General features: G+C 33.9%; 1 protein-coding gene across 1 annotated transcript in view; it reads left to right on the top strand.

Annotated features, from left to right (window-relative positions):
* Positions 1-9,722, top strand: part of LOC134529764 (gamma-2-syntrophin) — a 73,205-nt gene extending 63,483 nt beyond the window's left edge. Inside the window, exons 9-11 of the mRNA XM_063364178.1 lie at positions 2,141-2,344; positions 5,164-5,304; positions 8,553-9,722. Coding sequence (XP_063220248.1) covers positions 2,141-2,344; positions 5,164-5,271 — 312 coding nt within the window. The 3' untranslated portion in view covers positions 5,272-5,304; positions 8,553-9,722. The remainder of the gene's footprint in view (positions 1-2,140; positions 2,345-5,163; positions 5,305-8,552) is intronic.
* Positions 9,723-16,595: the final 6,873 nt, after the last annotated feature.

Below are 16,595 nucleotides of genomic sequence, written 5' to 3'. Positions count from 1 at the left end.
TGTAAAACATTGTTAATAACCTCAAGGATTAAGGGTAAGGCGAATAGTAAGAAATCAGAATGGCTGTCTGGGATTAGAACCCACGTCCTTCAGTGCATTACCACTACACATACTCATCTCTGTTCACAAATGTTTGTTGTAGAGTGTTTGATACACACAGCTTGACAGGAAACCATTATCCGTTTTCTGTTCTCTATCTCATATTTTCCAAGAAAAGAAATCCAGCATCAGTCCAGCCCGTATGCCATTTTTCAAGACATTTTGCGACTGAACACTGTTAAAAAAATTTCACTCTAAACAAAACAGATAACTGGTTACAAACTATCCAGGGATCTTCATTAATTTGCTTATAGTTTTGTAATTATGCGGGTACTGAGTTTACGTACTTGAGCATGAACTCACAAGAATCGTCTTGTAGTATTAGGCTACGGTTATAGTGGATAGAGATGAAGCTCAGATTTGTTCGTTGGAACATAGTGGTTTCAGCGCAGTCTAGCCACCTGCGAAGATGGAACTCGTAGACGATGCGCATTTTTTTTTTGAAGTCCGATAATAAAGTATTTATTAATGGGTAGTGAAAATACCGACTATGTTAACGGATTGTTGGCTGCAAGAGAAGAAAAAGGAGAGCATCAAATGCTCTTTCCAAGATCTTTTAAGTCAACCAATAAAGTTTTTTTTTCTTGTATATCCCACAGACACTTGTTTTCAAATAAAAGACTAATTTTTCTACATCCATTGTTAAGACCTATTGATTAACCTACAACAAATACGTGGACGTCACAACTAAATACGAAAAATCATACTGGTTTGAAAGAATAACTTGTTCTGACGTGTTCGTTACGTATCTGCAGAGCCGGTAGCAGGCAGTGTTAACACTTCCATTTCATTCGCGTTGTTTGATTATTCTGATGATATCGTCAGAACCTCTTTTCATCAGAACACGCATCCACTTTAACCGTAGCCTCAAAAAACCTTCAGAACCTTAAAAAATCTACATCAAAAACTTTTTTTCAACGTTTCTAAGGGTATACAGTTGTCTGAATCTACGAATAACTTCGCAAACGCTCTAAAATTTCTAATAGTGTGGTAAACATGGTATCTAATTCCTTCGACATTGCCTGGCAAATGTATGTTTATACTACCGGAGCAAATGGCCAATTATTCGGAATTGGCACGTAGTGTATCGAGCTCATGACGTGGCATACGAGGTATTGAGACTCATGATGGCTTTGGGTAGGATGAGGTAAAGATGTAACTGTATGAAGTACTTGGAAAAACAAAGAAGAGATACCCATTTTTATCTTTTATTTTACTTCCTTGATGCTAACTATAATTTATATTAATATCATAGCATTATTATCTAACATTTTAAATAAAAATTAAAAATATTTTTACAAAAATGCTTATCTCCTTCAAGAGTTGCACAAGTAAACTCAGTCCAGTATCTTTTTTTTTTTAATGATTTTTTGATTAACTTTAAGTTTTTTTACGCGTTTAGAGAACTTCAAGTTATTGACGATAATCGGGAATGTCAACCAGAGAAATATGTTTTTCTTATTTATGGTTTTTTATTTTGTAAACTACTTTGCATTTTTTAAAAATGGTTTTTGATTTATACCATAGAACTTAAATGACAATGTTATAACAAATTCGGATTTTAATTTTTTAAAGGAATAATAGATTAAAAGTATTCTATTGTAAATTGAGTGTGGAATTTCAAGGCCCAGTTTATAGAGATGGTTCAAGGAAAAAACTCTACGTCTTACAGGATCCCCACCTAAGGTTAAAATTCATGGTTATTTTCACTTCTGCACACCTCAGAGATTACTTCTTAGTTACTTCTCAGCCTATGGCTTTTGCAATGAAAATTACTTAAATGTGTCTTGAAAGTTTTCGTGAGCCGGTAGATATTGTAGAGGTATTTATTGACTTTTTCCCAACCCATTCGTTCCATCAATAATACTCCATTCTCATCCCATCGCTTATCGTCTCGAGTGACCTGGATGGTGATGTCATTCATTGATTCAAAAGTAGTTGTACTCTCATTTTGTTAAATTTGATTGTAAATGAGGAAACGGGACTGTTTGCCATGCATCACTATTAAGCACTAAATGTAAAATAATTGTGTGTATTTCAGAGTAAAACCTTCTCAGTGACATCAAGTGGAAAAAGTTCTGGCTTGACTCTGGATTGGAACATGGGGTTTGCGCTTCATGAAAATGAATCGAAAACATTAATATGGAAATACAAATTTTCTCAACTGAAAGGTTCTTCAGACGATGGAAAATGTAAACTGAAACTACATTTCCAGGATAGCGACACGAGAGACATTGAAACAAAGGTAACTAAAGTAACTTAACCTAATTTCTGTTATGAATAGTTTATCCTTTGTGTCACTTCTTGTGGAAACTTATCCAGGATAATGTGTACATTAATTCCAGCGCTAATCCATAGTTTTTTTGACTTGCGGAGGGAAGGGTTAAGGGGAATAGAAAGGTACAATATTTTGGGAATCCTGGAATCGAAGATCAAGGATAAAATCTGAACTACTCATCATATTTCTTTGCGGTTTGTTTTGCCAACTAGATAATTTAATTACGGAGGATTGTGTGTACAGCAGTGGCCACAATAATGCATAGTTTTTTAGAAAAAAAATTAAATAACTTTATGCAGAAATAAGGGGTATTATCCACAAAATTAAAAATTATACCAAAATGTAATTTTTATATTGTGTAATATAATATTATCTAGAACTCTATTATAATCAAAGTGAAAAACACTTGATCGCTGAATTTTAAAGGAATTTTAACCAATTAAAACCTGCCATGCAACATTTAGGTAAGGAAGGACACGCTTGTTGAGCAATTACGTAAAATTCTGTATTATAGAGCTCTAGATAATATTGTATTACACCATTCAAAAATTACATTTTTGTATAATTTATAATTTTGTGGCTAATACCCCTTATTTCTGCATAAAGTTATTTAATTTTTTTCTAAAAAACTATGCATTATTGTGGCCACTTCTGTACACACAACCCTCTGTAATTAAATTATCTAGTTGGCAAAACAAACCGCAAAGAAATATGATGAGTAGTTCAGATTTTATCCTTGATATTCGATTCCAGCATTCCCAAGATATTTTACCTTTCCATTCCCCTTAAGTCAAAACTTTTCAGGCGGGGCAAAATAATATCCAACAATTTTTTCAAGATCAAGTATCAGTCATTATTTATTGAACGATTGTTATAAAACTGTTATAATACATATAAAAAGTGAAAGTCATTTTCTTTAAATAATCCTAAACTTTTTTTGCCTTTCTTGAAATCTTAATTTTTTTTACTCAACCCTCACTTCCTTAACAACTCGTATTAGAACTACTGATGTCCAATATTTCACAAGTAATAAACAAGTCTATTAGCCCACTTTATTCAATAAATAAATATTTGTTTTAGAAAACTGTATTTTGAGGTCAGGGTTCCGGGTGTGTTGCGTGGTGCGGGTTTATGTCCGGCCGCCACTGGACTTCAGCGAACTTCAACCTTCAGAATTCCCCAAAACTGAATTAAAATTACCCTATTTTTTTCATAATTCTGGAACGGAATTTTCACCTGAGCTCGTTCAATTTTTACTTCTGTCCGCTGCACTTTTCTGCACAGCTGTATGAAGACGTACGACTGATTTGTATATGAATTTTTGGAGATGAATGGAACAGCGATCATTTTAATTGGCTGATAATATGTGTGACGTGTGGTAAAACGTTAGAATAGTTTCTCAAAAAACTCAACAGTCAATGTTTATATGGCCATGAATGTATTTCCTTTTGGAAACGCTGCTGTTACCGTTGGCTATATATTTATTTTGCAAATATCACCCCATACGTACTTTCATTTGGAAGAAACTTCGAGAACGATGAGAGTCTTCAAGCTTGCTGATGTTTGTTGAACTCCAGTTTTCTCTATCAGAGCGTCCTCTTGCCTGTTTCCTGCACGAACACAGATTGCACTTCACTATCAAGAAACTATAATGGATGCATGTAAAAAGGTTAAAGCACACATTTGAGAGGTTTTAAACGGCTTTTAAAAATATTGTCTAGGAACTAAACAAATAAATGGGTACATAAATACATACTGTTAATTTGTAGTATGCCGACCACAGTTGCGAAGGAATTGCGTGTCTCCTCGTCAAACTGTTGTGACAAACGTTCTAATCCCATCCTGGCATAACGTCTTTCACTGCGACATTGAGCAATCAAGATTGTGAACCAAGTGACAACAGTGCAATCATTTCTCAAGCGGGAGCTGTCAATGTGAAAGAGAAGGCGGGTAACCTGACGGGAAGCAGTCCTGAAGATAGTTGAAAATCTATGTTCCAAATCTTAGCAGAGAAAATAGATACTTTAACTGAACAAAGCTCGTTATCGAGGTTACATGCTTACACATCTCTGATCTCTGGCTCGCTCACATTTTTTGCCAAAAATATTGCTTTTTAAAAAATTAAATCAACAAGAGTTACCTAATTTTCCAATCTTAGTAGTTGTAATTTTCACCAGTAGATGTCGCATCGAGCCATGTCACAGTGATTAATCGAACTAAAAAAAATTCAAAAATTGCCTGCATTCAGCCTAGCATTAGTTTTAATGCAAATAATAATGCCTGCATGGCATATTCAATACAATACTAAAATTTCCACTATCGCATACTATAATTACAGTAAGATGAACAAAAAATATTGTGCAAACTGAAAAGCGAATCCAATATCCTCTCGTATCGCCTACTCTGAACGTGGAATTCAGAACTCCGATATTAACCACACACTAGCAGCAAATTCTGCCTTGTATCCATAATGTGAAAATACAGATTTTGCCTCCACCACAATCGACCTCTAAATCACCTTGGTGTCAAATTGCAATGCGAAGTGTCACTAGAGTGTATAAGTTAATTGTAAGACATTGATGTAGCTATGCTTTGTTAATTTATTGATTGATATTCGTTTTATATACATTAGTTCTTCATAATACAGAGTTTAAAAAAAACTAATTGAAATCAATACAAAATTTTTATAAATGTAGTGAGAATTATTTTACATTAAGTGTCAGTGGTGTAATCATTTCGTAAGTCAGCTCAAGCAAACTGCAAAGTAATGATTTCTTTTTTCATAGGAATTGGAAACACCAACTTTGCAGAACCTTTTGTTCTGCATGCATGCCTTCCTTACAGCCAAAGTTGCCTCCGTGGATCCAGCATTCTTAAGCTCAAAAACAAACTGAAGAACAAATTACCTCGAACGTTCTTGATACACGGTAAGTACTAGAAATTAGTTTTATAATTTTATGACCCTAGGAAACACTTAAATAGCATAAAAGCAACCAAAAGTTAACGTTTAAGTACCTATTTATATTGGTGTTTATTCTTAAAGTATTATTTAATACTTACGAATTTTTAGAGAAGTTGAATTTCATCCATTAAAGGCTTTGGCCTAAGGAACACAAGGATTATACTTATATTTAACTTTTGACATTTTACCGTAAAATTTCACATCAATGAAATATTATACATTAAAATTAATTAGGCAAATTAAGAAAAATGTGAGAACCTGATAGTGATTTTTACTTAAAATCCAAATTTTTTTTTAAGTTTTCTCTCGTAACTTGAAATAAATAAAAATTAATGATTTGTTTTCTTGTTTTCTCAAACTAATTCAAAGAAAGCCATCAATTATGTTGTTATATGTATGAGATTTCAATTAAACATATATGGCACTAGCCAGAGGTCCATGTTACAATCGTTGAAAAATTATAATTTGGTTTGAGTTAAAATTTATTAATTTAAATTTACTAAAAATGTTTTTAAAAAATACTATCAAAAAAACGAAATACATGTTTATGGTTTAGTTCTCTGTGAGAACAGACGGCCAAAATATTGAGCAAAATGAAAGACTCTGTATTATTTCCTAGTTATTTTCAAATAAATAATCACTCTCAAGTAGGAAACCTTCAAGGACTTTTTTCTGTATATAGACTGTATATAGACTCCGTACATACTACAGAATGTGAAACATTTTTAAGTCGATCATAATTGGCCTAGTTGACTGGCGAACAAATAAAAACACATGTACAAATTTTAATCTTTGTTTATGTAATCTTAAAGAGATATTTATGAATTAAAATTAATTTTCACTTACAACTATGTCAGGTATTGTTGCTATATATTTCCTCTGGCCATAAATAATGCTAAATTACTCCAAAGGAAAAGCCGATTCTGGGACACATGCAGGAGCCAGGAACCAAGAACCGGCCGCCATATTGGATCTGCCATTTTGGATTTGTGACATCAACGTTGCACTTTTTGTTACGGCTGCCATTTTGGATTTGTGACATAACTGGCACCATCTTGGATTAACTTGGCCCGGCCAACATCTTCGATGATTTTACCTTTCCAAATTTGAATTCTCAATATTCTACTGTTTTAAATTAATAAAAATTAATATGTAAAGTTATAGTTTAATCTATCTCATTTTGTAACAATTTGTTTATTAAAAAGTGTATATTCTAATGGTGTTCTGTAGACTCCCTCTCTTCTTCTTAAGGTGGTGAAATATCTTGCAGGAAGTGTGAAAGGCTCTGCAGTTCCATCCTGACAGAACCTTTTATATTATCTTGCATTCTACAGACTAATAATGTTAGTGAAATAACATAGGTGACAAAAATGTCATTATAAATGTAGTTTATAAAAAAATTCAATTTCGAGAGTCTCACCAATTACTTTGCTGTTAGCAATATAACTGAAAAACTTAAACTGACATTTAAAAGCATCTTTAAATAAAATACCCTATCTGTTCCCATTAAATAGTATCGCTGCTTACATTACTGAAAATAGTTATAACCCCTGAATGCTGCTTTCTAGATCACCTCAGAGGTAAACCTCATGGCATACAGCATTGGATGTTTTAACTAATTTTTTTTGAAACATCGCGAGTTACCCTGGAGGCTTATGTGTCCATGCTTAGCGGGGTGTCAGATGTGGTGAAGCCCAAGCTGTGTTTTTCCTCTCAAGCTGGAAATTACAACAATTCCCTAAATGAAAACAAGGTTGCAAATAAGCACACTGGGAATACACATACACTAGGTTGAATGGGAAAAATATATTTCGCCTAAACAAACTTCCCATCAGTAAATAATAAAGAACATATATATTACAGCAAAGATTGCGAGAAAATAGAAGGCCTTACCAGCACATAGTTAATAGCATGCAACACATATTAAAAATATTAGAATTTAATTTTTAATTTTTTTAATTTTTATGTATGAACAAGATTTTTAAGGACCTTAACATTTTTATCTCAATTGACTTGTTAAAATTTTTATTACAGTGTCAAAAATAATATTTATTTAAAAGGTTTAAAAACTTTTCTACTAATTTTAAGCACTTTCTTTATATCTTGAAATAACCGTAACTTGCCTAGTATTTTTTATTTGTAAAGGTCATATTTTTATTTTAGTTTGTTACATAGTATTAAGTTATGTTACATATAATATTTTCTTAAATCTAAAAGTTTTTTTCTAATTTTCTGAAGCGTGTCGTACTGCCCACGAATGCGTCATTTTATCCGAAGTTGCGGGTAATATGACTCAATATAGTAAGTCTAGTTTTTGTACATACGCTGCAGTACTAATGGTGAAATGCGTACAAGATTTATACATGAGTCATAACTATAATCTTGAGAGTGCACAACTGCAATAACAGCTCATTATGTCCTTATTTATCCTAATTGTAGGCTCCTATTCCAAGGTGTACCATATTCCCCCATTTCCTCTACTACATTTAAACGAACCCAGTTATTTTTGTTTTCTATGTGCGGTTATGCCATTTTTACAATGATATTCGATTCTTAGATCACTGCCTATTTCTAGGTATGAAAAGTTGTTTTGGTTGTGTGAGATTTTTATTGACATGGGTTATTTTTCGTCAATCATAATATTTAATATTTAATAGAAAATGTATAAAATTATATGATTGTACCTAACATTAATTTATGTCAAGTAAATAGCTTTAAAAATAATAATCTTATAATATATTTATTACATTTGTATGACAAATTTAATAGTATAGCTGTCTATATTACTTCAACTGGGGCATTACGTTCCTGTTTACAATTTTTCTTGGTTTGCTTCGAAAAGTAGTGAATGTCAAAATTAAGCTAGTGCTGGAAATGCATTAAAGGCATTTTATAAATAATTAATTTTAATTTTTGTGTATAATTTTTCTGAAAAAAAATTTTTTATATGTAAATAGAAAAAACTTTCAATTTTTTTTTTTTGGGGGGGGGGGGGGGGAGTTGGTTAAAAATCAAATAGCAGGAATGTTTGAGTAGGGTTTTTGCCTTTCTTAGTTGGTGAGTTACTTCCACATGAGTCTTGCCTGCAGAGAATGGACGAATTAGCAATCAACATTATAACTAAATATGTATTATTTATTTTTCTACAAGAATAATGAAGAATTAAATATTTCTAATGCCTTTCCATTTTATGTGTTTGTAATTTTTTTTCAGGTTATTTGCTGAAACTGCAGCTGATGTGCTGGTCTATTTGTCTTTTGGAACTTCAAGAAATTTGTCTCCATTCCCGCCACTGTTTGAAGATAACGAGATCAGTTCGTTGTTTTATTAAAGTAATAATTTATTTCTTGACGCACAAAGTTTTTAAGTAACCATCAGAATTTCATTAAATAAAATGTAATATTCGATGCACTATTGTTGTCATTGTTTTACGTTTTAATAAAACGATCAGTCCTGAATAACATTTGGTATTACTGAAAATAACGAATTTACAAACTTTTACTCTTTAACAAGCTATTTATCAAATTAACACTTTCTGTGTACATCGAGATAAATATTTAAAGCATAATACAATGACAATTATATAAGTACACTTTGTTGATTCAGAAACTATAATTACGTAAAACCACACAAAACGAATAACTGCGGACGTCGTAGATAACTATGTGCATACAACCTTTATACTTTAAATTTTAATATATATAATGTTGTTTTATCTTATGCATGTTTTTGAGATTTACTATTCGTATATTGCTTGTTATTTTTAACGAAGTGCGTCTGTGTTAATAGGATAGAATAGAAAAAAAATTCGTTACTCTAACCTACCACCATAGCAATATAATATTTGATATCGTTTATAAACATAGTAGATTTATAATGGATCCCACAAAGTGAAAGTGAATAAATTAAAACAGTTGATTTTAAATAATTGTTAGTTACGAATCAATGTAAAGTTTAATATATCATGTAAATAAAACGCTGTTGTTATATGTTAACTCATGGCAGTTTGAAACGAAGTTGCCAATCATTACTCTATAATTTTGTCTCTATTATGTTAAAATTTATAGTTTTTAACTACATGAGCCTTATTTATCATGTGTGAATCTCACCTTACCTTATTTCCTGTTGAGCGTCATTTCACATCATTCTTCTAACTATGTTGTAATCAACATTAAAGTATTTATTTTATTTTATTTCAAATACTTGCACATCAAGAAGTATATGTTACCTGTATTGAACACAACAAATGAAGTAATATTTGTTATCCGTATTTGAAACACCATGTAAGTTACCATAGAATTTGAGATATATTGTTACACAAATGTCATTAAAGAGATTATCATGATGTAGAAATTAAAATATGAAATAAAATATTTATTATTTTATGGGTGTTTATCATTTTATTTCGACGTAGCATTTCCTCCGTGTAAAATGTCAGTGCAGTAAAATCTATTCATAGACGAATTATAAATGAGTCTAAAACGTATTTAAAAATATGGTTTAAAGTGCTTCCCAATGCTGTTATGCGCTTTTGAAGTTGGAGTTTAACAACATTTAATTGTAATAATGGAGAGAGTATTTATGATGCAGCACAGAGCGTCTGGACAATTTTTCATTGAACAAATTTCCACAACCACCGCGAAACTTGTCACCGTAGAAAGATTATTCTTTGAAATATTTGGGGGTAAAAAAAGTCAGCATATCGCAGGCGAGACCACAGGCACCACTATAGGAACCCTGGCGCTGGACTTGTGTGTGTGTGTGTGTGTGTGTGTGCATACTACTCTTGTGTATCTGAGTGCGTTTCGTTTACTGTGTGTAAAGTTATGTGTTTATTGTTTTGAAAGAAGACGAATATGTATGGCTAATCAACCCTGCTAGTGTGGAACCTCTTTCAATGAAATTGTTTATGTTCTTAATAGTTTGGTATGATCTAAATAATCTATATTCATCTGTTGTACACAAAACCCTGGGGGAGGGGGAGGGGGTGTGGTTAGTTCACAAGTAGTTAAAGATTGACTAAATGTTTAGAATTCTTGCAGTTTAAAGTAAAAGGAAGTGTTAACGAAAAAAAACAATAATAAGTTAAACAAAAATTAAAGTTTTCACCGCCTTGTTAAGAAAAAGTGCAAGATCTACTAATGGAGAAAAAATCAGAAATTTCCTACATTGAAGACTAGAGTAGTGCATATTGGGGGCTCGTGCGGCTTGTTCCGTTTCGAAGTATTGGTACCAGTGTCCGCCATCTTGAATTGTGACGCTATTGAGACCATTTGAACGATCATTATCAAACATTTGACCTGGGCCTTAAACTTGAACATCTAAATTTTCCCAAACTCAATATATGCCAAAATTCACCAATATGACTAAATATTTCCCGTTTTTAGGCAAACGCTTTTACCAAATAATATCAAAAAAAAATCTGAAAAATAAAAAAAAAATCCCTTTTCAACAGAACACTTCCGTTTAGGGGGAAAATTTCCAATTTTATTCCCTAAAAATTGTCGGAGGCTTGAAATGTCACTAAAGCAGCTTAAATTCCCCTTCTACCAGGCGCTAGTAAGCCGCTGGGGACATTTGCAGGCATCTTTACCTTGATACTAGCCGTCATCTTGGATTTTGACTTCACAGTCGCCATTTTGAATTATATAACTTTCCAACTTCTTGGATTCCGCCATATTGTTTTCTAGAACTATCAGCCACTTTGAATTATGACGTCACATCCGTCATATTGAAAATCAGTAATTACTATCCAAAAAATTCGGAAAATATTTTTAACTTTTTTCAAGCTTATTAATTAAAATATTATAAACATCACATACATTATGGATCTTTGCTTCCTCGCTTTGATTCCCATTAAGGTCATTTGATTAAAAATGGCAACAGGACCTTCCCCCATTGTGGCAATGGCAGACTGACCTATTTCCCCTGTTGGCAAGTAATATATAATTCGCCAACCAGACATCGTAGCAGCCATCTTGGATTCGCTCTCTTGGATTATCTTTCCATCTGCTAGAATGCAGTACCACTAAAGTGCATTAGTGTCAATCACTAGAATGTCATCTGTAGTAACATCTGCAATTTTGTCGGCCATCTTGGCCATCATATTAAAGATCTGTAGTCAATAACTTAAAATTTCGGGAAAAATTCCAAAAATAATATTTTAAAAATTACCTATTAATATATTGATTGATGAGATCCATTTTTGTCGGTTCGATCTTGGACTAGGGCCAGAAAAAAATACTTTGGCTCAAAATAAATGATTTATAATTGATTTATATAAAATCACTTTAATTTAATGTACCTATCACCTTAAGAGTCCAGAAACCAGGTGCAAGATACAAAACTAATATTTTACAAATAGTATTTTGTATGTATCTACCACTCTACTACATGAACACTTGAAAGGTTAGCAATCTAATAGACACTGTATTCAACTGACTAATTATTAGCTTCAATCGGTTTACAGAAAACATCGGCCAGACAGATCCTTTCCCCACATACTATTTTTTTTCTGACAGAGTTTCTTGATAGTATGTTTAACAGAGTGCTTCACTTCGTCAGATTATAAATGGAAGTATTCACTGTCTTTAAAGCGCACTGCTTCATTTCGTTCTCAAACAGATATTGTTTATCAAAATTCGCAGTCCAAACATAAGTTATATTTTAAAGATACATGAGTGTCTACTTCATCAGTAAGCCGATTGATTATGTGCTACTTGATATTGCCAAAAATGGCACAAATGTATTTTCATGCACCAAATTTATTTAAATGATATTTTTCTTTTAATATTCCACAAACTGAAATTTTGCCAAGAGGAATACATTTAAATTTTCCTTTAATGCATCAAGACCTTAAAGTCTTAGGTTTAAATCCATGTTCAGGCGGCAACGCAATCTGTTGGTGCACATCTGTTTTGCTACTAGAGCTTTTATGCATAAGAGTCTCCCAACTAAACTGAGAATTTTAAATGTCCGCAGATAGTTCCACAGTAGGCAAACGAACATCATCTTTGCAGTTTTTCGTATTACAGCAAAACTTCATACTAGAAGAATTCTTCGGACATATACTATTCTTGTGTCTTCGAGCATCATAAGAAAATGCGAACGACATATAAAAGTAGTTACAAAGATGTATATTCCATTACGACGAACATTTCAGGTCCGAGCCAGAAGCTGATGTTACTGCTGTTGTCCTAATTCCAGGAGTACTCTTAAGCACAACGTTGCAACGCTGTAGTAGTGAAACCTATACATTTGCCACGCAGAATGAACTTTGCATGACTTCAAGTGTATTTCAACTTATCATTTCTTACAGTCAAACTGTTTGCAAGGTGGATTCTTAGCACATTCTCTCTTCTCATGTCGACGAGAATTACTGTTTTTCGAGAACATATTTCCACAGTGGTGGCATCGATTCCTTGGTAGACGCTGCTGTTCCTACACTTGTCATCGTCGATAGGCTCACCATAGCAAAACTAGGTAATGATGCAGGCGATATGTATGTTTCCTTAGATGACGGCATTGCATGCATTTAAGCCACGTCTAGCGTTTTCGGTGACGGTGCCCTTTCCATCGGGATTTCCGCGGTCGTAGACAGCGCAACCATCGAGATCGTCGTTGACGATGGTACATGTTTCATTGGAATCTGCGCTGTCATCGTTGACGTCGCTAACATCAGGTTCTCCGCTAACATTGGTACATCTTTCATTGAAGTCAAAAATGGAAACGTACAAATACAAACGAAATCCCAGGATACTTCGAATAGAGAATCTTTCTTCTCCCTAACAAAGCCACAAGCGAACTGGGGATACTGCCATCTAGTCCCATCTAATATACTAGCACAGACAAATACGATACATATGTCAATACATCAACCATTTCCATTATTACATTAACCAAAATATGGACCAGTTTATTTGTCAGAAATATAGTTTGACCAAATATATTCGTATGCTGCTCCATACGACTACAATTGTAGCCAAGCTACATTATTCCTAATAACAGGTTTTAACAGATTCATACAGAAGACTTTATAAGTCATTCATCGTCTGTCACTCTCATGTCTTAGTTTACAAAATAAAGCCCATGTTTCTTTGGGGACAGATCAATTTTTGGCATTTTGAAAATCAAGTACATAGATGTTTTAACCTGTTAACCAATATGTTTTAATCTTTCCCTGGTAAGTAATCAATCTTGTCTACTACTGTCATCTTCATAACATGTTTGTTATTAATATTTTTTAATCTCTATAATCTTCATTATCACTATCATCAGCCCCATAGCCATAATAATCGTAAACATCCCAATGATCATAACCATGATTAAAATCATTTATATTTATTTGAATGTGTTGTTTTCATCATTTTGATCTCAGAGCCTCACCACAGTCTTTAAACTAGTCAGCTTCAGTTGATTATCTTTTGCTCTCAAGTTCATATAGTCGAATAAAATTTGGAGAAAATATATCTTCATTTCCCATGGAGATGGATCTTCCTTATTCCGGTTTATTTTTATTACCTTTAGAAGTTTTTAGTTTCTAATCATTAGTGAGACCTGGAATTATTTTTTTAGTATCAGTTATTATAATTTCACATGACCCCACAATTGTACGAACTAATTTTTTTAGTAATAATGAAGTATGCACTTCAGAATCTAATATGCACCAAGAGTCCTGTACACAAACATTTCTCTCCCTCTTGCGCAATGCTGCAGTGCTCATGTTCGAGCGATCTTGAAATCACCCGACAGTATAATTAACATTTCTAAACACATTTTATTCTCATGAGTGATATGAACTTTATAAATAAACAATCAAACACAAAACAAAGGTAAGCTTTTATTAGTCATGAGAAGAAAGCTGATACTTTGTACCTACACAATATGTATATTTTTTAATGGTTCTCATATTTGCTTTAATAATTTTTATTTTGCTTTAACGGTGGTAATGTGCGTTAAAAGCCAAAATTTCATTTGGTAATACATAAGTCATAAAACCTTAATGGTATCGAACAGAACCAAACCTCTTGTTACACCACTAGGTGCAAAACTCTTGCAAAGAGTCTGTCGCAACAGTAAGCACAACGGAGCAGACTGTGTCGCAAGGACAGCCAGTGACAGTTCCCAATGCAGGACAGTGCGCCACGAAACTGCAAGACTGCGGACTGTGCTCTCTCCTCGACGTTTAAAAACACAGGAGCAAGGGAGTAAGTGTGTGCTTACTGCGATGCACAATGGGCCAATTAAAATCCCATTAATCATAGTTAGTGCCCCACCTGTCACTTATCATTCAAGAAGCCATTAAAGTAGCATGTGCCGCTCCCTTAAGTGTATCCAATTAAGTGTCCACCCCGTCCCTCTATCACTCGCCAAGTGTGTTCCCCCTTCCACCGTTAGTTAATTTCAATTACTGGTGTGTATGACTCACCCCACTCACCCCGATGGGTCATCGAGGCTGTGGCATCTCTCGCACCCCTCCCCCTTCTTTTTTAAGACTGACAGGAGGACATCTCCCCCTCACCCCTGAGTATATTGCTTTTGTCTCACTAAGAATTGATTGTCCTTGTCTCTCACTCTCTCGCCAGAGTGGACGAGTATTGATTTTTTGTGATTATTGGAGGGTGTCCATGTTGTTTCTGGAGCTTGCTGCTGGGCGGCGTCGATGACGCTACTGACATCACAGGTATTTCCAATAGTTACTGTTGGAGAGCACTGCAGTCGCAGCGCTGTATTGATTTTTATACATTTACTAAAGTGTTTACAGTGCGATTTGAACCACAAGTTTTCGAAGATGTTTTAAGTAATGGGGATGGATGCTGGTGGCCATTTTAGCTGATATCAACGATATTAGCATCTTTGGATGCCATCTTGGGCCAACTTCTAAGATATGCATGAAGGATGGCTGATGTCTTGGAACGAGTTTAAGTAAGACACATGTCAGTAGCGAGAGGAATTATGGTGGCCATCTTGACTGGTGTCTTGATCAAATTGTTGGTCAACATATCGTGTTGGCCAACGTCGAAGACATTTTATGAATAGTGTGGAAGGCCAACTTGCAGATAGCTGAAAAAAACTGTCGTAGATTAAATAAAAAAATGTGCTATCAGCTTTCATGGCTGTTGTAGACTGCAGATCTCAGTGTCCAATGTGTGTAAACCAATCCTCAAAACTGTTTTGTGTTTATTCTTAAACGTTGCTTTTAGCCTGAAAAAAAAGGTTTATGGTGAAATAAAAACACCTAAATATGTACATGTTCTAAAAAAGGTTTATGTGTACTATTTCTTCTTTTTTTGGGACTCATATCACAAATATAAACACAATTACCACACCAGAAAAATATTATTTTTAGCTAGGGTAGGGTGGGGCTATTTGGGTCGTGGGGCTATTTGAGTCGAAATAAGACTTTCGGCTACTGCGCAATAACTCCGCGCATCATTGGCACGGACTGGACTTCAGAAGCGAGAAGAAGGTTGTGCTGAGCAGACGGACATGTTGTGTGCGGATGTTATGTGATATTTTGTGTACGGACGGGCGGCGAACGGCGCAAGGTAATCACCTCAGTGTCTTGAAATATTAAACTCTAACTTTAATACCCGGGGAAATAGTGATATCCAAGTGTAACATGAAACTTTATCGTAAGTGTTATATTTCAAACGAAAGAAGAAGCATTTGTGAGTTTCTTAGTATATTCACAGCAAGAATTATTTTTAATGAATTGAATATTTTGCTAATTTTGTGATTTAAAGTAATTGGGGCTATTTGAGTAGTTTTTCTGGGGCTATTTGGGTCAACAATGGGGCTATTTGGGTCAACACAAAAGTGATTATTGTGATACCAAGGATATATTTATTAAATGTAAATATGGTTTTTGCTAATATTTATTATATTACATTACATTTATATGAAAAAGTTTTGTTGCACACCATATTATGTAATTTTATCTCACTTTTTTTCAGATGGTTCGCACTTACAAAAGGACTCGTGCATATTTAAAGTGGACAAGTGAGCAGCTTAATTTAGCATCCAAAGCTGTCTTGGAGTGCTGTTTAAGCGTGAGAGCGGAAGCAAGAGTATAACGAGCACATGCCATCAGGAACGGTAGTTAAAATGTCGGAGTCTGGGTACATAAACGAGGAAATATTTCTCTTTTGGTTAAAATATTTTAATGTTTTTAGGGTTCCCGGAAAATGTCTTCTCGTACTGGATAGACATTCTTCTCACTGCTCCCTCGAATGCTTAGAGTTTTGTGAACAAAAT

Source organism: Bacillus rossius, chromosome 2 (assembly GCF_032445375.1).
Source record: "Bacillus rossius redtenbacheri isolate Brsri chromosome 2, Brsri_v3, whole genome shotgun sequence".
In the NCBI taxonomy this organism is placed as follows: Eukaryota; Metazoa; Arthropoda; class Insecta; order Phasmatodea; family Bacillidae; genus Bacillus; species Bacillus rossius.
This window is presented reverse-complemented; position numbering and strand designations above follow the sequence as displayed.